Here is a 21,975-nt window from a genome sequence, read left to right as displayed (position 1 = left end):
GGATCACCAGCTGCAAAGTTAAGCGCGAGACCACCAAAACAGGCGCATTCGAACTGGACAGACGCTCACGCAGGAGCCCAGCACCACAGGCTTGAGCCTGACAGCGGACGTGAGTGCGTGACACATGGGGTCATCCATGGGCGTCGGAGCAAGGAAGAGAGACGCACATGAACACCATGATGATGCTATCAGGCCTGATGGAGGGAGCAACCATGCACCTTTTCCCCTCTGGAAATTCATAGCTCACACTTTTTTTTAATGGAAGCAAGAGTTGGCAAACACATGCATTTTCAAACAAGGAAAATTAATTCTCAAACCACCATGACATGCAATTCTCAAACCATGCACCGACGAGTCCATGCGAGGTGGAAACGAAGAACTGAAAATCAACATCCCAGTTGTCGAGTCGAGAAGAGGATGACACTGAAAGTATGCGTATTACGATATCATTTACATACATGTACAAATACATAATGTACCCTACAATTTGTTTTTTGGAGCAGAGTGGTGTGGTCTTTTTTTTTACACGAAAATGCCATAGCTGGCCCGCATGCGTGCAGATCGGATGATCGGTCGGAGACGACGGACAATCAGACACTCACCAACTGCTTTTGTCTGGGAGACAATAAATGTTTTTTGTAAACAAAATAAATACTTATAAACGAGGGTACTAGAGGCCGCTAACGGCATGGCCAGGTAAACGCGCTCCCAGCCGTTGGTTTGCGATCTCGTCCTCCCGCACGCAGCGTCGCCTCCACCGTCCGTCCGTCGCTCTCTGCCACCTCTGCTGTGCGCGCGCACGAGGGAGGAAGACGACGCCGCACACACACTCACACACGGCACACTCCCCGTGGGTCCCCTTTCCGGCTCGGCGTCTATCTCCTCTCCCCCGCCCATCCCCATGCACTGCACCGTACCCGCCAGCTTCCACCCCCGCCGCACACGTTGCTCCCCCTTCTCATCGCTTCTCAATTAATATCTCCATCACTCGGGTTCCGCGCTGCATTTCGGCCGGCGGGTTGAGTGAGATCTGGGCGACTGGCTGACTCAATCACTACGCGGGGATGGCGACGTTCGCGGTGTCCGGCGCGACTCTCGGTGTGGCGCGGGCCGGCGTCGGAGTGGCGCGGGCCGGCTCGGAGCGGAGGGGCGGGGCGGACTTGCCGTCGCTGCTCCTCAGGAAGAAGGACTCCTCTCGTACGCCTCGCTCTCTCGAATCTCCCCGTCTGGCTTTGGCTCCCCTTCTCTCTCCTCTGCGCGCGCATGGCCTGTTCGATGCTGTTCCCCAATTGATCTCCATGAGTGAGAGAGATAGCTGGATTAGGCGATCGCGCTTCCTGAACCTGTATTTTTTTCCCCGCGGGGAAATGCGTTAGTGTCACCCAGGCCCTGGTGTTACCACGGCTTTGATCATTCCTCGTTTCATTCTGATATATATTTTCTCACTCTTTTTCTTCCTGTTCTTGCTGTAACTGCAAGTTGTGGCGTTTTTTCACTATTGTAGTCATCCTTGCATTTTGCAGGCGCCGTCCTGAGCCGCGCGGCCTCTCCAGGGAAGGTCCTGGTGCCTGACGGCGAGAGCGACGACTTGGCAAGTCCGGCGCAACCTGAAGAATTACAGGTACACACACTCGTGCCGGTAAATCTTCATACAATCGTTATTCACTTACCAAATGCCGGATGAAACCAACCACGGATGCGTCAGGTTTCGAGCTTCTTCTATCAGCATTGTGCAGTACTGCACTGCCTTGTTCATTTTGTTAGCCTTGGCCCCGTGCTGGCTCTTGGGCCACTGAAAAAATCAGATGGATGTGCATTCTAGCAAGAACTTCACAACATAATGCACCGTTTGGGGTTTCGTCAGTCTGCTCTACAATTGCTATTTTTCGTGCTGTAGATACCTGAAGATATCGAGGAGCAAACGGCGGAAGTGAACATGACAGGGGGGACTGCAGAGAAACTTCAATCTTCAGAACCGACTCAGGGCATTGTGGAAACAATCACTGATGGTGTAACCAAAGGAGTTAAGGAACTAGTCGTGGGGGAGAAACCGCGAGTTGTCCCAAAACCAGGAGATGGGCAGAAAATATACGAGATTGACCCAACACTGAAAGATTTTCGGAGCCATCTTGACTACCGGTAATGCCTACCCGCTGCTTTCGCTCATTTTGAATTAAGGTCCTTTCATCATGCAAATTTGGGGAACATCAAAGAGACAAAGACTAGGGACCACCATTTCATACAGATCCCCTCGTGGTCTGAGAATATGCTGGGAAGTAAATGTATAATTGATGGCTACAATTTGCTCAAAATTGCAATACGAATAACTGTCTCCGATCATTACAATTAAAGAGTGGCAAACTGATGAAAATGTGGTGGATGGGTTATAGATTTTACTTTGCTAATTCCTCTACCAAATTCCTAGGGGGGAAATCTACCAGTTGGGAAACTTAGTTTCTTATCTTTGTGGCCTTTTTGTTTTGGGGAAAACACATTGCTAAATTCGAATGATTTTGGGTATACCTCGGTGGATTCAACAGATACAGCGAATACAAGAGAATTCGTGCTGCTATTGACCAACATGAAGGTGGATTGGAAGCATTTTCTCGTGGTTATGAAAAGCTTGGATTTACCCGCAGGTAAATTTAAAGCTTTATTATTATGAAACGCCTCCACTAGTCTAATTGCATATCTTATAAGAAAATTTATAATTCCTGTTTTCCCCTCTCTTTTTTCCAGTGCTGAAGGTATCGTCTAATTGCATATCTTATAAGAAAATTTATATTCCTGTTTTCCCCTATTTTCCAGTGCTGAAGGTATCACTTACCGAGAATGGGCTCCTGGAGCGCATGTATGTCTTTTAAGTCTTAACAGACACCTTCCAATTTATTGTTAATGGTCACTATTCACCAACTAGCTTACTGGACTTACAAATTAGCTTACTGAATACTGACCAGTTACTATAAATTTATGATCTGGCTTTTGCACCCTGTTACAGTCTGCAGCATTAGTAGGTGACTTCAACAATTGGAATCCAAATGCAGATGCTATGACCAGAGTATGTCTACAGCTTGGCAATTTTCCACCTTTGCTTCATAACTACTGATACATCTATTTGTATTTATTTAGCTGTTTGCACATTCCTTAAAGTTGAGCCTCAACTACATCATATCAAAATGGTATAATTTGTCAGTGTCTTAAGCTTCAGCCCAAAGATTCTACTGAATTTAGTCCATCTTTTTGAGATTGAAAATGAGTATATTAAGGATGAATGAATACGTGCAACACTCCCATCTGCATTATGTGTGCTTTTCCATCTACAATGAGCATATTTCCATGCTATCAGTGAAGGTTTGCTCCTATTGATGCAGATATTTGATATGGTCTTTTCAGGATGATTATGGTGTTTGGGAGATTTTCCTCCCTAACAACGCTGATGGATCCTCAGCTATTCCTCATGGCTCACGTGTAAAGGTAAGCTGGCCAATTATTTAGTCGAGGATGTAGCATTTTCGAACTCTGCCTACTAAGGGTCCCTTTTCCTCTCTGTTTTTTAGATACGGATGGATACTCCATCCGGTGTGAAGGATTCAATTTCTGCTTGGATCAAGTTCTCTGTGCAGGCTCCAGGTGAAATACCTTTCAATGGCATATATTATGATCCACCTGAAGAGGTAAGTATCGATCTACATTACATTATTAAATGAAATTTCCAGTGTTACAGTTTTTTAATACCCACTTCTTACTGACATGTGAGTCAAGACAATACTTTTGAATTTGGAAGTGACATATGCATTAATTCACCTTCTAAGGGCTAAGGGGCAACCAACCTTGGTGATGTGTGTATGCTTGTGTGTGACATAAGATCTTATAGCTCTTTTATGTGTTCTCTGTTGGTTAGGATATTCCATTTTGGCCTTTTGTGACCATTTACTAAGGATATTTACATGCAAATGCAGGAGAAGTATGTCTTCCAACATCCTCAACCTAAACGACCAGAGTCACTAAGGATTTATGAATCACACATTGGAATGAGCAGCCCGGTATGTCAATAAGTTATTTCACCTGTTTCTGGTCTGATGGTTTATTCTATGGATTTTCTAGTTCTGTTATGTACTGTTAACATATTACATGGTGCATTCACTTGACAACCTCGATTTTATTTTCTAATGTCTTCATATTGGCAAGTGCAAAACTTTGCTTCCTCTTTGTCTGCTTGTTCTTTTGTCTTCTGTAAGATTTCCATTGCATTTGGAGGCAGTGGGCATGTGAAAGTCATATCTAATTTTTTTTTTGTCAGAGCATAGTTATATGAATTCCATTGTTGTTGCAATAGCTCGGTATAATGTAACCATGTTACTAGCTTAAGATTTCCCACTTAGGATGTAAGAAATATTGCATTGGAGCGTCTCCAGCAAGCCATTTCCTACCTTATTAATGAGAGAGGGGGGGGGGGGGGGGGGTAGCGTTCTGTATTCTGCGAGCGATTCAAAAACTTCCATTGTTCTGAGGTGTACGTACTGCAGGGATCTCCCATTATGAAGAGGATATAGTTAATTCTTTGTAACCTACTTGGAAACTTGAGTCTTGAGGCATCGCTAATATATACTATCATCACAATACTTAGAGGATGCATCTGAATATTTTAGTGTGATCTTGCACAGGAACCGAAGATAAATTCATATGCTAATTTTAGGGATGAGGTGTTGCCAAGAATTAAAAGGCTTGGATACAATGCAGTGCAGATAATGGCAATCCAGGAGCATTCATACTATGCAAGCTTTGGGTATTCACACAATCCATTTTTTTCTGTATACACCTCTTCACCCATTTGGAGCTATTACATCCTAATGCTTCATGCACATAAAATATTTGGATATAATTCTTTATTAGATATATAGTACAACTACACTTAGTATTCTGACTTTTATGATCATTTTATTGTTGTTGGCTTGTTCCAGGTACCATGTTACTAATTTTTTTGCACCAAGTAGCCGTTTTGGAACTCCAGAGGACTTAAAATCCTTGATCGATAGAGCACATGAGCTTGGTTTGCTTGTTCTTATGGATATTGTTCATAGGTAATTAGTCCAATTTAATTTTAGCTGTTTTACTGTTTATCTGGTATTCTAAAGGGAAAATCAGGCAATTATGATACATTGTCAAAAGCTAAGAGTGGCGAAAGTGAAATGTCAAAATCTAGAGTGGCATAAGGAAAATTGGCAAAAACTAGTGGCAAAAATAAAATTTTCCCATCCTAAATGGCAGGGCCCTATCGCCGAATATTTTTCCATTCTATATAATTGTGCTACGTGACTTCTTTTTTCTCAGATGTATTAAACCAGTTGGACATGAAATGTATTTGGTACATGTAGTAAACTGACAGTTCCATAGAATATCGTTTTGTAATGGCAACACAATTTGATGCCATAGATGTGGATTGAGAAGTTCAGATGCTATCAATAGAATTAATCAACTGGCCATGTACTCGTGGCACTACATATAGTTTGCAAGTTGGAAAACTGACAGCAATACCTCACTGATAAGTGGCCAGGCCCCACTTGCCAGCTTCATACTAGATGTTACTTCCCTGTTGAATTCATTTGAACATATTACTTAAAGTTCTTCATTTGTCCTAAGTCAAACTTCTTTAAGTTTGACCAAGTCTATTGGAAAATATATCAACATCTACAACACCAAATTACTTTGATCAGATTAACAATTTTTATTTTATTATATTAGCACATCTTTGATGTTGTAGATATCAGCACATTTTTCTATAGACTTGGTCAAATATAGAGAAGTTTGACTTAGGACAAATCTAGAACTTCAATCAATTTGGATCAGAGGGAACATCAAATAATATAGATAGATGTCAACACTTCAACAAAAAAATCAGACCTTGTCACCATATATGCATCAGACCATCTGTTTGCTTTAGCCACTTGCTTTCATATTTATGTGTTTGTACCTAATCTACTTTTCCTTCTACTTGGTTTGGTTGATTCTATTTCAGTTGCATTGCTTCATCAATGATTTTGTGTACCCTGCAGTCATTCGTCAAATAATACCCTTGACGGTTTGAATGGTTTCGATGGCACTGATACACATTACTTCCACGGTGGTCCACGCGGCCATCATTGGATGTGGGATTCTCGTCTATTCAACTATGGGAGTTGGGAAGTATGTAGCTCTGACTTCTGTCACCATATTTGGCTAACTGTTCCTGTTAATCTGTTCTTACACATGTTGATATTCTATTCTTATGCAGGTATTGAGATTCTTACTGTCAAACGCGAGATGGTGGCTTGAAGAATATAAGTTTGATGGATTTCGATTTGATGGGGTGACCTCCATGATGTATACTCACCATGGATTACAAGTAAGTCATCAAGTGGTTTCAGTAACTTTTTTAGGGCACTGAAACAATTGCTATGCATCATAACATGTATCATGATCAGGACTTGTGCTACGGAGTCTTAGATAGTTCCCTAGTATGCTTGTACAATTTTACCTGATGAGATCATGGAAGATTGGAAGTGATTATTATTTATTTTCTTTCTAAGTTTGTTTCTTGTTCTAGATGACATTTACTGGGAACTATGGCGAATATTTTGGATTTGCTACTGATGTTGATGCGGTAGTTTACTTGATGCTGGTCAACGATCTAATTCATGGACTTTATCCTGATGCTGTATCCATTGGTGAAGATGTAAGTGCTTACAGTATTTATGATTTTTAACTAGTTAAGTAGTTTTATTTTGGGGATCAGTCTGTTACACTTTTTGTTAGGGGTAAAATCTCTCTTTTCATAACAATGCTAATTTATACCTTGTATGATAATGCATCACTTAGGTAATTTGAAAAGTGCAAGGGCATTCAAGCTTACGAGCATATTTTTTGATGGCTGTAATTTATTTGATAGTATGCTTGTTTGGGTTTTTCAATAAGTGGGAGTGTGTGACTAATGTTGTATTATTTATTTAATTGCGGAAGAAATGGGCAACCTTGTCAATTGCTTCAGAAGGCTAACTTTGATTCCATAAACGCTTTGGAAATGAGAGGCTATTCCCAAGGACATGAATTATACTTCAGTGTGTTCTGTACATGTATTTGTAATAGTGGTTTAACTTAAATTCCTGCACTGCTATGGAATCTCACTGTATGTTGTTAGTGTACACATCCACAAACAAGTAATCCTGAACTTTCAACTCATGAGAAAATAGGAGGTTCCGCTTCTGCCAGCATTAACTGTTCACAGTTCTAATTTGTGTAACTGTGAAATTGTTCAGGTCAGTGGAATGCCTACATTTTGCATCCCTGTTCCAGATGGTGGTGTTGGTTTTGACTACCGCCTGCATATGGCTGTAGCAGATAAATGGATTGAACTCCTCAAGTAAGTGCAGGAATATTGGTGATTACATGCGCACAATGATCTAGATTACATTTTCTAAATGGTAAAAAGGAAAATATGTATGTGAATATCTAGACATTTGCCTGTTATCAGCTTGAATACGAGAAGTCAAATACATGATTTAAATAGCAAATCTCGGAAATGTAATGGCTAGTGTCTTTATGCTGGGCAGTGTACATTGCGCTGTAGCAGGCCAGTCAACACAGTTAGCAATATTTTCAGAAACAATATTATTTATATCCGTATATGAGGAAAGTAGGTATATAAACTGTGGTCATTAATTGTGTTCACCTTTTGTCCTGTTTAAGGATGGGCAGTAGGTAATAAATTTAGCCAGATAAAATAAATCGTTATTAGGTTTACAAAAGGAATATACAGGGTCATGTAGCATATCTAGTTGTAATTAATGAAAAGGCTGACAAAAGGCTCGGTAAAAAAAACTTTATGATGATCCAGATAGATATGCAGGAACGCGACTAAAGCTCAAATACTTATTGCTACTACACAGCTGCCAATCTGTCATGATCTGTGTTCTGCTTTGTGCTATTTAGATTTAAATACTAACTCGATACATTGGCAATAATAAACTTAACTATTCAACCAATTTGGTGGATACCAGAGATTTCTGCCCTCTTGTAGTAATGATGTGCTCCTGCTGCTGTTCTCTGCCGTTACAAAAGCTGTTTTCAGTTTTTTGCATCATTATTTTTGTGTGTGAGTAGTTTAAGCATGTTTTTTGAAGCTGTGAGCTGTTGGTACTTAATACATTCTTGGAAGTGTCCAAATATGCTGCAGTGTAATTTAGCATTTCTTTAACACAGGCAAAGTGACGAATCTTGGAAAATGGGCGATATTGTGCACACCCTAACAAATAGAAGGTGGCTTGAGAAGTGTGTAACTTATGCAGAAAGTCATGATCAAGCACTAGTTGGTGACAAGACTATTGCATTCTGGTTGATGGATAAGGTACTAGCTGTTACTTTTGGACCAAAAGAATTACTCCCTCCGTTCCTAAATATAAGTCTTTGTAGAGATTCCACTATGGACCACATAGTATATAGATGCATTTTAGAGTGTAGATTCACTCATTTTGCTTCGTATGTAGTCCATAGTGAAATCTCTACAGAGACTTATATTTAGGAACGGAGGGAGTACATAATTGATTTGTCTCATCAGATTGCTAGTGTTTTCTTGTGATAAAGATTGGCTGCCTCACCCATCACCAGCTATTTCCCAACTGTTACTTGAGCAGAATTTGCTGAAAACGTACCATGTGGTACTGTGGCGGCTTGTGAACTTTGACAGTTATGTTGCAATTTTCTGTTCTTATTTATTTGATTGCTTATGTTACCGTTCATTTGCTCATTTCTTTCCGAGACCAGCCAAAGTCACGTGTAGCTGTGTGATCTGTTATCTGAATCTTGAGCAAATTTTATTAATAGGCTAAAATCCAACGAATTATTTGCTTGAATTTAAATATACAGACGTATAGTCACCTGGCTCTTTCTTAGATGATTACCATAGTGCCTGAAGGCTGAAATAGTTTTGGTGTTTCTTGGATGCCGCCTAAAGGAGTGATTTTTATTGGATAGATTCCTGGCCGAGTCCTCGTTACAACATACATTTTGGAGATATGCTTAGTAACAGCTCTGGGAAGTTTGGTCACAAGTCTGCATCTACACGCTCCTTGAGGTTTTATTATGGCGCCATCTTTGTAACTAGTGGCACCTGTAAGGAAACACATTCAAAAGGAAACGGTCACATCATTCTAATCAGGACCACCATACTAAGAGCAAGATTCTGTTCCAATTTTATGAGTTTTTGGGACTCCAAAGGGAACAAAAGTGTCTCATATTGTGCTTATAACTACAGTTGTTTTTATACCAGTGTAGTTTTATTCCAGGACAGTTGATACTTGGTACTGTGCTGTAAATTATTTATCCGACATAGAACAGCATGAACATATCAAGCTCTCTTTGTGCAGGATATGTATGATTTCATGGCTCTGGATAGGCCTTCAACTCCTCGCATTGATCGTGGCATAGCATTACATAAAATGATCAGGCTTGTCACCATGGGTTTAGGTGGTGAAGGCTATCTTAACTTCATGGGAAATGAGTTTGGGCATCCTGGTCAGTCTTTACAACATTATTGCATTCTGCATGATTGTGATTTACTGTAATTTGAACCATGCTTTTCTTTCACATTGTATGTATTATGTAATCTGTTGCTTCCAAGGAGGAAGTTAACTTCTATTTACTTGGCAGAATGGATAGATTTTCCAAGAGGCCCACAAACTCTTCCAACCGGCAAAGTTCTCCCTGGAAATAACAATAGTTATGATAAATGCCGCCGTAGATTTGATCTTGTAAGTTTTAGCTGTGCTATTACATTCCCTCACTAGATCTTTATTGGCCATTTATTTCTTGATGAAATCATAATGTTTGTTAGGAAAGATCAACATTGCTTTTGTAGTTTTGTAGACGTTAACATAAGTATGTGTTGAGAGTTGTTGATCATTAAAAATATCATGATTTTTTGCAGGGAGATGCAGATTTTCTTAGATATCGTGGTATGCAAGAGTTCGATCAGGCAATGCAGCATCTTGAGGAAAAATATGGGGTATGTCACTGGTTTGTCTTTGTTGCATAACAAGTCACAGTTTAACGTCAGTCTCTTCAAGTGGTAAAAAAAGTGTAGAATTAATTCCTGTAATGAGATGAAAACTGTGCAAAGGCGGAGCTGGAATTGCTTTTCACCAAAACTATTTTCTTAAGTGCTTGTGTATTGATACATATACCAGCACTGACAATGTAACTGCAGTTTATGACATCTGAGCACCAGTATGTTTCACGGAAACATGAGGAAGATAAGGTGATCATCTTCGAAAGAGGAGATTTGGTATTTGTTTTCAACTTCCACTGGAGCAATAGCTTTTTTGACTACCGTGTTGGGTGTTCCAAGCCTGGGAAGTACAAGGTATGCTTGCCTTTTCATTGTCCACCCTTCACCAGTAGGGTTAGTGGGGGCTTCTACAACTTTTAATTCCACATGGATAGAGTTTGTTGGTCGTGCAGCTATCAATATAAAGAATAGGGTAATTTGTAAAGAAAAGAATTTGCTCGAGCTGTTGTAGCCATAGGAAGGTTGTTCTTAACAGCCCCGAAGCACATACCATTCATTCATATTATCTACTTAAGTGTTTGTTTCAATCTTTATGCTCAGTTGGACTCGGTCTAATACTAGAACTATTTTCCGAATCTACCCTAACCATCCTAGCAGTTTTAGAGCAGCCCCATTTGGACAATTGGCTGGGTTTTTGTTAGTTGTGACAGTTTCTGCTATTTCTTAATCAGGTGGCCTTGGACTCCGACGATGCACTCTTTGGTGGATTCAGCAGGCTTGATCATGATGTCGACTACTTCACAACCGTAAGTCTGGGCTCAAGCGTCACTTGACTCGTCTTGACTCAACTGCTTACAAATCTGAATCAACTTCCCAATTGCTGATGCCCTTGCAGGAACATCCGCATGACAACAGGCCGCGCTCTTTCTCGGTGTACACTCCGAGCAGAACTGCGGTCGTGTATGCCCTTACAGAGTAAGAACCAGCAGCGGCTTGTTACAAGGCAAAGAGAGAACTCCAGAGAGCTCGTGGATCGTGAGCGAAGCGACGGGCAACGGCGCGAGGCTGCTCCAAGCGCCATGACTGGGAGGGGATCGTGCCTCTTCCCCAGATGCCAGGAGGAGCAGATGGATAGGTAGCTTGTTGGTGAGCGCTCGAAAGAAAATGGACGGGCCTGGGTGTTTGTTGTGCTGCACTGAACCCTCCTCCTATCTTGCACATTCCCGGTTGTTTTTGTACATATAACTAATAATTGCCCGTGCGCTTCAACATGAACATATAAATATTCTAATAGGTTATCCCGTGATTTACCTGCCTATATTTTAGTACTCCCTCGAACCGGAATTAATTGACGCAACCTCTATACATCATTGTATAGAGGTTGTATAGTAGCTGCGTCAATTAATCTGGATAGGGAGTAACTTTATTTGGTAAGCAATTATTTGCTTACCAACTCGTTACCCCATTCGAGCGAGAGGTGAACGCATGCCTTCAAACAAAGCGCCTCCTGGGAAGGTAAATTGTGCCACGGTGTGATGGTTACCCATCCCCACCGTGGCCGCGATAGGCGATTCTGAGGCGACCTTCAATGGTGTATGTTGTATTTGAGCTTCCTCGTGTGCATCTCCACCTTCTCCACATCTGGTTAGTGTCCCCTCCTTGCGCCGCCGTCCAATCCATTTCGCATCGCCTCACTACCACAGTTCGGGGTGATGACTTCACTTTGCAACCCTTTGTTGTGACTACAACATGCATATCGTGGCCGGTGGGTGAGATGTCGGTAAGATCAACTCTAGAAGATGTTTCAAAATCAGCCCTCCAAAATCGGTTTGGAGCGCAAGTTTTGGAGACTGCGGAGCAATGCGTAAATTCAGACTCGCCAAACTTCGGCCTATACAATTTTCAGCCTTATTTCTCTTATGTATGTCTGCATATAAACTCTCTTCTGACTTCAATTTTGCATCAAACATAATATTATCATGTTTCAATATCAAACAATTCAACAAGTTTTCAAAGAGGTTTGCTTTGGTAGACAGTTCACGGATTTCAATGCAAATCAATGGTCATGATCGAAACAAGCCACTTAAATCAAAAGGGTAATATGGTTTGTTTGGTGAGGCGTGAAACATGTTGCCACGGCCTTCTCGAAGACAAGAGACACTTAGGATCAAACAGAAGAAGACTAAATGGGCCAAGCGAGCTGACAAGAGGAAGAATCAGGATCTTCAGGCCTGCAGACTGGATCCACAACCCACGAAGAGCCTCATTTTTTTTGAATATTTACTGTGAGGCAAAGCCCCACAGCCCTTTATTAAAGAAAACAGAACTGTACAAACAAATTACAGACTATACAAGGAAAAAAGAAAAGAGTCTACCTATGGCTAAACATCCCTACCTACTTTACAACAAAGAATCAACCCAAGCCAAGAGTTTGGGTTTAATACAATCCTTCACCCTATGAGCAAGCAAAGAAATATCATGGATGAATTTACACTTCCAAGCACTGAAAGTAGCTCTCTCGGCTCTGAAGGTTCTGCCATTTCTTAAAATCCAAATATTCCAGGCTGCTATTAGCATAACTTCAAAGAAGAAAGTGTGCCTGAAGCTGGACCTAGCATGCATGATACATTGCAATATATCTGAGCCTCCAGACAATCAATGCCCAAGTAGCTCCAGACTCTACAGCTGAAGGTGCAGTTAAAAAACAGATGGATTCTATCCTCATACACCAGCTCACTGCAAATGAGACAGAGATTGTCATCTTGGCTTGAGCGCCAGTGTCTTCTAACCAGCATATCCTTGGTGTTTAGTCTGTCAAAGAATAACAGCCACCCAAACACCTTGATCTTCATAGTGCACCTACTCTGCCACAACCATTTGCAAGGTTGTATTGTAGGTAGGTGTGAGTGCATGATCGTGTAGAAGCTTTTGGCAGTGTATTCCCCTGATTTACCAGGCCATATCCAAACATCAGGTATAGTGGGGTCTCTGTCTAACTGCATGATCCAACCTTCCAGCATGTGTAACTCAGCAGCAGCCTCATGAGAAAGAGGCAAATAAAACATGGAGAAGAGATCCTGGGATTGAAGAAATTCCTGCACTGAGATCTTATCATTATTGACAAATGAAAACAACCTAGGCAATCTCCAACATAGGGGTCTAGCAGAACCCCCAATGTGCCAAGAATCTGTCCAGAACAGAGCAGAGTCACCCATGTTGATATGAGCTGAGGCAATAGCAGTATAAGCCTCATGCAGCTTCAGAAGATCCCTCCACCAGAAAGATCCAGCATGAGCTGTTGCCTGTGGAACCCCATGATCATAGTAGCTGTTCCATATCAGGGTCACCCAAGGAATATCAACCTTGTTATAGAACTTGTGAAGATGCTTGATAAGGAGTCCTTTATTCTGGATGTTCAGATTAATAACTCCTAAACCCCCTTTATCTTTTGGCCTGCAAACTAGCTCCCATACAGCCAGAGACTGCTTTGGAGCATCACTATTGCCCCTCCAAAGACATTGCCTGAAGATTCTGTCTAGCTGCTTAATGATCCCTGGTGGAATATTGAGGCTGCACAGAAAGTATATTGGCAGAGAGGTCAGGACAGAGGTAAGAAGCTGCAAGCGAGAGCCTTGATTCAGCATGGAAGAGCTTGCAGTTAACCTCCTCTCAAGACTGTCAACTAGAGGCATTAGGTCAATGATCCTTGGCCTTGTAGTTCCCAAAGGCAATCCAAGATAAGTAAATGGGAGCTGCCCAATTCTACAACCAAGAATAGCAGCAAGCCTTGTAGTTCACGAAGAGCCTCATTGCGAAGAAAGCATGTAATTCAAGATCTCTGTTAAATAGTCCTTGCAAAGACAGTGTTGGCATGTGATGTAATCAACAATCGTTGACCTCTTCCTCACCTACTCTCTTCTTCCTCCACAAGACTGTAACTCAGATCTTGTATCTTGGCGTGACACCGAGGAATTCATCCACCTCCGAGAGTGAATTAGTGTTTCCTACTACCATGAGTTGTACATTTGGTACCTAAGGCCTACCAATCCTCCTCTTTGTCTCAAATTTCTCTCTACACATTTTCTTCTTCCCAGGTGACGATTTGGTGATGGAGACCTCGTTCGGGTACATATAGGGCGGCGGCCAATGGTTGTCCCTATCCATGTGCCAGTGAAGGGGAACGATTGAGAAACATCAGCTCGACATCATCAAGATGAAGACGCAAGGTGTGTTGGTTGCGGCCTCATCAAGTCCATGAAAGATACGATCAGGGCTATGGGGTTATGGATGGCGCAAGTGGACGTTTCCATCAAGGAGTTGAAGGCGACGCTCGATGGCATCGACGCGCAAGCTGGCGGTCCTTGAAACGGAGCACCGACTACTGGAGGCAAGGATCATGCCTCGGCCTAATGGGCATGACTGCTAACAGGAAATGGCCTTTGCCGGGCTCCCTAGCGTAGGAGTTTGGAGTATGCAACAAGTTTTTCCTCAGTGAGAAACCAAGGTATCAATCCATGGAGGCATCGGTATCCCGGAACAGTTTAATATTCTGCAACACAAATAAAACTTCACAGTGTCCCCAACAATTCAAACAAGGGTGTCAACCTTACTAGTATTGCTAGTTGCACAAGGAAATTAAAAGTTAAATTAGTAGATAATATTGTCGTGGTGGGCTCACGACAGATGCCACTGGGTGGCTAAAAAGAGGGATAGGCAAGAGGCAACCGGTGGGCTCCAGAGGCGGGGTTGGTACAAGCGAGCGTGAGACACAAGACGTACCCATGTTCGGGGCTCTCCGGAGAGATAACACCCCTAGTCCTGCCGAGTGTGGTTTATATGAGGTGGATACAAGCTTGCTCCTTGAGCTGTTTTGGGGAGGAAGGAAGACAGACCAGTGCATAGGCTACAGGGTTGCGCCTCCGAGATGCCGCTCGCCCCAGGCGTTGGCTTGGTCGGCACGACAGCCGTGCCCGCCGGGGCCGGCGTAAAGGGGGGCACACTGTAGCCATGCTTGTTTGTCGATGGAGGTTTGTCTTGCGGGTACTGGTCGACACGCGCCAGCCGGCTTGGCCGGGTTGCGGAACCTGGCCAGGTTGCGCTGGGAAGCTGACCAGGGGCGAGCTAGATTGAGGGTTGTTGCCAGCCTCGATGTTTTTGAAAGGGATCCGGGTTCTGTTGCCTGCCTGGGGTCCATCCCCCCGATAGTAGTCTCCGAAGCTGTGAAGTCTCGTCGGCTTCAAGCAGGGGGGCCTCTCGCAGTTTCACCCCCTTGAGGAGGCAGCTGGGTTGATGAAGTTTGTGGCCACCGGGTCCGGCAACACCCACTGTGTGCCGGCTTTCAGAAGCCGGATCGCGGCACCCTGGTATTGGCGGGGAACCGAGGCATCCGCCGAGTCTTGAAGAGTAAGGGACGCGCCTCCCGCGGCCTGACACAGGCGCCACGTGGTGAACAGCAGCCGGAGAGGCCTTGCCAGGTCACGCGCGCGACGGGACATAACAACGGGCTGGGCCCCGCCATGCCGCGCCCTCGGCCCACACGCGAGGATTTATTGTGGCCGCCGTGGATGGTCGCACTTCTCGAGGTAATTAAATTGTGGGGGAAACGTGCCCACATAATGCGGGGAAGTGGAAAAGTGGGCGCAGCCGATCCCACTTCCCCACGTCTCTGCCGTGGTTAAAAAACAGAGGGAGGGGCGGCGGAAATACTCACGCACGCACCCCTCGTCTTGCTTTCCTTCTCCTCCTCTGACTCTTGAGCCCATCTCTCGCCACAACGCTCCGCCGCCGCCAAGCAGCACTTAGCTGCTGTTTTGACTTCATGCTCGCCGTCGCACTTCTCGCCCCCAGCCACCTCTGCTAATGGCGTGTCCCAAGGGGTCATGGGAGAGGTCCGAGACCACGGAGGACGATATCCAGTATCTGCGCGACACCAAGCGGCTACCGCCGTCGAGGGAGGTGGCCACGCGCGCGCCAGGCGACGAGGCGGTGCCGCGACCGGAGGGGGCCGAGCGCGTGGTCTTCTTCTCTCACTTCAAGCGCGGGTTCGGCCTCCACGCTAGCGATTTATTCCGCTCCTTATTAGATTTCTTCGGGCTGCAGCCGCACCACTTGGGCACAAACGCGGTGCTGCAGCTCTCCGGCCTCGTCACCCTGTGCGAGGGCTACCTGGGCATCGTGCCCAGCATCAATCTCTGGGTCTGCTTCTTCTTCTTGAAGCAGCAGGGGCCGGCAGCCGGGGCGATGTCTGCCTGCGGGGCCGCCGTCATCTCAACTCGGCCGCATGGGGTGTGCCCCAAGATGCCGCTTGAGGATTCTGCTAAGAAGTGGCAGAACTCTTTCTTCTACATCTGCAATCTCGGCGCGGACTGCATCAACTTGCTACCGTTCGTCGACGCGGCACCGCTGGCCAAGAAGAACTAGACCTACTGCCCCAAGACCACGCAGGAGGTCCAGAACTTGAGCGACTGGTTCACGGAGATGGCGGCGCGGGAGGGGCTCACCGGGACGGATCTTATTGCCGCCTTCATCACGCGCCGGGTGCTGCCGCTGTAGCACCGAGCGCATATCATTGGCCAGATGGGGGACCGATGAGATCCCACCCGGACGTCATCCACCGGGTTGTTGCAGGAGTAGGTCGCCGACCGGGTCAACAGCATCTCAAAGGCCGGGATGGTGGCTGACCGACGCTTCGTGAAGGCGCCCTACAACCACGCGAACCCGGCGCCGACGGTGAGTCCCTGGTCCTCTTTTTTGCAATGTCCAGCTTCTTCTCCGTCCTGATGCGACGAAGGAGGTGCTGCTGAACGCTGCCGAACAAATGCGAGATGGAACGAGGGCGCAGGTACTGGCCATCCAACAAGTCGGCTCGGAGGAGGCGGAGTCCTTCGCCGAGAACACGAAGCCGGCCGACGCGCAGCTGATAATCCCCAAGTGTAAGGAATCATCGTAGCAATTTCCAAAGGTGGAAGTGATAAGTATGGAGTGTCAAACCCTCAAGGAGCTAAAGGTAAGATCAATATTCTCCCAAGTCCTATCTGCCACTGATACGACTCTACGTACACCGAACGTTTGCTTCCAACTAGAAATGAGAAATAAAACTACGTTGTGGGTATGAAGAGGATAGCTTTGCATGATATCGGAGAACTAAAATATAAAAATAGGTGTTGTTAACATAAGGTTAGAATATATTATAAATAGCGAGTGTGGAACAATGATGGGTCGGTGTGCGGAATTGTCCTAGGAAATTGTTAAGAAGATTGGTAATCATTTTTGCAATTTTATATGAGGGAGAGGCATAAGCTAACATACTTTCTCTACTTGGATCATATGCACTTATGATTGGAACTCTAGCAAGCATCCTCAACTACTAAAGATTATTAAGGTAAAACCCAACCATAGCATTAAAGTATCAAGTCCCCTTTACTCCCATACGTAAACAACCACCTTACTCGGGTTTAAGCTTCTGTCACTCTAGCAACCCACTATAAGCGAATCATGAACATATTGCAAACCCTACAACAGGAATCCCTCATGCTTGCGCGACACGGAGAGCACCATAGGACAACACCAAAATAAAACATACAACTCAAACCAATCTAGATCATCAATCAACCCAAAAGACAAAGGAAATCTACTCAAAACATCATAGGATGGCAACACATCATTAGATCATAATATGTCGCATAAAGCACCATGTTCAAGTAGGGGATTACAGCGGGGTGCAGGAGAGTGGACCACTTAAAGAGATGAGGAAGGTGATGAAGATGGTGATGTTGATGAAGACAATCACTGCGGCGATGGTTCCCCAAGAGGCATTCCGGCGCCACCGAGAGAGAGGGGGAGAGAGTCTCCCCCTTGTGCTTCCTCCTCCATGGCCTCCCCCCTAGACGGGGAGAGGTTCTCCCTCTGGTCCTTGGCCTCCATGGTGATGATGGCCCCTTCCGGCTTCCTCCTCCATGGCCTTCGGTGATGATGGCCCCCTCCGGCAGGGTGCCAAAGAGGGCCAAGATTGATTTTTCGTGGCTACAGAGGCTTGCGGCGGCGGAACTTCCGATCTAGGGTTCTTTTCGGAGGTTTGGGTATTTATAAGAATTTTTGGCGTCGGTCTCACGTCAAGGAGGTGCTCGAGGGGCCCACAAGCTCGGAGGGCGCGCCCTAGGGGGTGGGTGCACCCCCTAGGCCTGTGGCTTCGTCATCCACTTCCTGGCCCAACTCTTATGCTTCGGGGGTCTCTTTTGGTCCATAAAAAATCACCGTAAATTTTCAGCCCATTCCGAGAACTTTTATTTCTGAACAAAAAAGACACCACGGTAGTTCTGCTGAAAACAACGTCAGTCTGGGTTAGTTCTAATCAAATAATACCAAAACCATATAAAATCATTATAAACATGGCATGAATACTTCATAAATTATAGATACATTGGAGACGTATCAGCAGCCGGCGGGCACTGAAGCCGGCGCGCCGTGCCGCGCGGGTAAGACTTCGCATCGAGAGCTCTTGCGAGACTAGCCGGATCACGACGAGGAGATCTTGACGCATGTTGGTGGTGCAACGCCGGCTGGGGGAGGGGACGGCAGCGTCGACCCGCCAAGGCGGTGGAAGAAGGCGGCCGATGCTGGGGTCGGGTCATCCCGCGGGCCAGCTGTGGCAAGCCGGTCGCACGGGAAGGATACGGTGCCACCGAAGCCGGTGGCGAAACAAACGGTGGAGGCGTCGCTTGCGCGTGGCAAGACCGCCGCCAAGAAGGCATGCCGAGTCATTCCAGCCGCGCCGCCAAAGCGGGCCGTCCTGACGGTGATTGGGTAAGCTTTCTTTGCTAATTTCTGCTCGATGCTTGGTCGCATTCTTCTCATGTTTTCTTTGCGATGCGTAGGATGCCGCTCGACTTGGCACTGGCGGCCGTGGAGGCCGCGGCGGGGACCAACCCTGTGTTCTAGAGGACCCGGAGCAGCGCCATCAGCCGGGTGGAGCACTCGCCCGAGGAAGACCTTGGCCTGGACCCGACGGACACCGAGCGCATGGTTTGGCAGGACCGGAACAAGGCCGAGGAGGAGCTGGTGGCGGCCTCGGCCCGGGCTTGGGCCAGGGCCGTGGAGGCGAGGGGCAGGCCACCATGGACCAGGCCTGGCCGGAGATGCCAGAGGGCATGGAGCTGGCGGAGACGGTCGTCGAGCCTCCGGCGGAGGAGAGGCGCGACCCGGAGCCGGCTGTCAATGACCCGGAGGTGGAGGAGATGGTCGTAGACACCCCACCCGGAACGACACGGCCAAGCAGGCGGAGGAGGGGCGCACGGGGGCCGCCGCCCCCGGCAGAGCACCGCAAGCGACGCCGGCCGGAGCACCGAAGTCGACGCCAGCCGCAGAGGAGCCGGCAGGGAGCGGGCACGCCTTGGTGATCAGGCTGCCACACGCGGCGCCGGGAAGCGGATCCGCCGCCAGGTCGCAGCAGCCCCAAGCAGAACCGACGGGGCCATGGTCGGGCCCCGCATCCAGGAAGAGGCGGCAATGGACGCCGTCCACCAGCATCTCTGCGGGCGCGTGTAGAGGCTTCAAGCCTTTGCCCAGAGTGAGCTGGAGCGGATGCGGGAGCTGGAGCGCTCCATGATTGTAAGTTTCCTTCTTGCTTGTCTTTCCGGCTGGTCAGTGGGGGCGCGCTAGCGCACCCACTGGGTGTAGCCCAAGAGATTCGGGCCAACTATGAAGTAGTTGGGTCGAATCTTAAAGTGTCTTTGTGTTTTTGCTTGACTCTTGTTTTTCTGCAGCACCTAGACGGCCTCCGAGTCGGCATTCATAACCGGCTTCTGGAGAGGCACCGCGAGGTGAAGGCGCAGCTCGCCACCAAGGAGGAGGAGCTCCGTCTTGCCGAAGGTATGTATTGCATGCTCTTTTCTTCTTTTCTTCCGGCATCTGACTTGAAGCCTTGCCGCGCAGCCACCATGGCCGAGGTGCCAGACCTTCGAACCCGGCTTGCCGAAGCCGGCCAGCAGTGCGACCAGCTGGCTGGCGACAAGAACCAGCTCCAGGCCAAGGTGGACCGGCTGAAGGCGGAGGCCGCCAAGGCGGCGGAGGCCCACCAGGCGGAGCTCGTCCGGCTTAAGGATGAGTAGGAGAAGGCGGCCGTCGACAAGGCTACCGATCTCAAGAAGGCGCTCGAAGCCTGCAGCCGCGCCGGAGACCTGGAGCAGCACGGTATGTTGTGCAAGGCGCAACATCTGGATGAGCTCCTCGTCAGTAAGTATTTCTTTGTTTACTTTGCCGGGTTGCGAGTCGACCGGGTTCTCACATGGCTGACTGTTTTCCTTTTTCTTTTGTCAGAGTACTTCCCGGAGATGCAGGACATGACGGACGAGGCTGTGCACGCCCACCGGGCAACCCAGGCGGATGCGGGCGCCAATGTTGACCTGCATGCCACCTGGACTTTTTCAGAGATCGTGCACGCAGCCGAGGCCCACCTGATGGCCCTGACCAGCAGACAGCGAGGCTGTCCGAGGCCGGGTTGCGCATGGTGGCGGCCGTCTGGCCGGGTGCTGTTGCGCCTGACAGCTTCACGCGGCTGGTGCGCTGGTTGGAGGCCGAACCGGCGCGGCTCCATGCGTGGCGCATCTCCGCGGCTCGTGCCGGCGCAGACTTGGCGCTGCGCTTCGTCATGTCTTGGTACCCAGGCCTGAACCTGAACTAGTTGGCGGCGCAGCGAGCTGGCACGGAGCCCCAGCTGGAGGCGAAGGCAGGCCGGATTGCCGCGCGGGCCAGCTACCTCGCTTTGTTCGCCTCGCACGATGAGTTCCAGGTGGAGCGGACTAAGACGGCAGGGAGGTGCCGCCTGACAACTTCGGCCTGGTGCTCAACGACCCAGCGGGCAGCTCCAAGGAGTCGAGTCCCTACGTGGATGATGATGCCGTGCTGGACGACACCGGCGCCTCGGCGGACCCGGAGGCCACCACGGAGGAGCCGACGGTCGCGCAACCCGACGCGGGAGCGGCCTGAAGCCATACTGCTCATGTATTTTCCTTTTGAACTTTTGTTAAGTATCAAGTCCACCCACTGGGGGTGTAGGACGAATGTACGTGGGCCTTTATCTTTGCAATGTAAATATTTTTGCAAGTATTTGCGCTTTTGCTTTCCATTTGTATGCTTTTTCTTGCCCGCTCCTTTCGGCTTTCCGGTTTGTGACAAGGAGTTAGGTTTGTGACAAGGAGTTCAGCTTTTGGAAGGAGTGCGCAGTACTTAGGCTTTTTCAAACGTTGAGCGCGAGCGAAACACCCACTGGGCTGGCTGGCGGCGAAGTCGGCTGGTGCGCAGCCGGTCGTGCGGCAACTTAGTGCGGTGAGGCCGGATTGACCGATCCGGCAAATCCAATTTTTCTGCGTGCCGGCGCTTTGGCCCATGGTTCTTGTCGGCCAACAGCTGAAGCCGGACTATGGCTTAGGGCGAAGTGGAGGGCCTCGGCAACTCGGACACGCCGAAATGTACTAAGGGGGATGGCGGGGCGCGGTCAAGCCGGCTAGCCCCTGAGCCCTCGAGCCAGACGAGCCGACCCGGCAGCGGAGGTTGAGAAAAATTTACAAGGATGTGCGAGACACAATAATTTGATAGGAAAAGGTAGCCCCCGAGTGTCGTTCGGGGTCCTGCTGTATTTCATTGAACTTCAAAAGGTAGCGATACATACGACTAACTGTAAAATGGGCGGAGGAGCTCTGCATTCCAAGGCCAGCTTGTTTCTTCGCCGCCGGCGTCTCTCTTGCGCTTGTTAGGCTTTGCGTGTGTCGATGAGGTAGTAGGCGTTGCGGTCACACAGGCCTTTGCCGACGATGAAGGGGCCCTCACATGGGGAGGCCAACTTGTGCTGGCCGGCTTCCTGCTGGACAAGTCAGAGGACGAGGTCTCCCTTTGGAATGCGAGGGGCTTGATTTTCTTGCCGTGGTAGTGCCTCAGGCTTT

General features: G+C 47.3%; 1 protein-coding gene across 1 annotated transcript; it reads left to right on the top strand.

The window, feature by feature from the left end:
* Positions 1-827: 827 nt before the first annotated feature.
* Positions 828-11,345, top strand: LOC123053226 (1,4-alpha-glucan-branching enzyme 2, chloroplastic/amyloplastic). The gene is made up of 22 exons (XM_044476670.1): positions 828-1,197; positions 1,524-1,621; positions 1,898-2,139; positions 2,541-2,639; positions 2,809-2,851; positions 2,999-3,058; positions 3,394-3,474; positions 3,558-3,674; positions 3,960-4,043; positions 4,665-4,786; positions 4,962-5,081; positions 6,054-6,183; positions 6,272-6,382; positions 6,584-6,712; positions 7,293-7,396; positions 8,236-8,380; positions 9,399-9,546; positions 9,682-9,782; positions 9,959-10,036; positions 10,238-10,393; positions 10,771-10,845; positions 10,935-11,345. The coding sequence occupies exons 1-22, from the start codon at positions 1,065-1,067 to the stop codon at positions 11,016-11,018; spliced, it is 2,460 nt and encodes an 819-aa protein (XP_044332605.1). The 5' UTR covers positions 828-1,064; the 3' UTR covers positions 11,019-11,345.
* Positions 11,346-21,975: the final 10,630 nt, after the last annotated feature.

The sequence above is a fragment of the Triticum aestivum genome, chromosome 2D (assembly GCF_018294505.1).
Source record: "Triticum aestivum cultivar Chinese Spring chromosome 2D, IWGSC CS RefSeq v2.1, whole genome shotgun sequence".
Lineage (NCBI taxonomy): Eukaryota > Viridiplantae > Streptophyta > Magnoliopsida > Poales > Poaceae > Triticum > Triticum aestivum.
This window is presented reverse-complemented; position numbering and strand designations above follow the sequence as displayed.

Coding starts and splice junctions, on each gene's coding strand:
- LOC123053226 (XM_044476670.1), top strand. CDS start 1,065: ATGGCGACGTTCGCGGTGTCCGGCGCGACTCTCGGTGTGGCGCGGGCC. Junction 3,675..3,959: donor ATTATGATCCACCTGAAGAG/GTAAGTATCGAT, acceptor ATGCAAATGCAG/GAGAAGTATGTCTTCCAACA. Junction 6,713..7,292: donor CTGTATCCATTGGTGAAGAT/GTAAGTGCTTAC, acceptor GAAATTGTTCAG/GTCAGTGGAATGCCTACATT.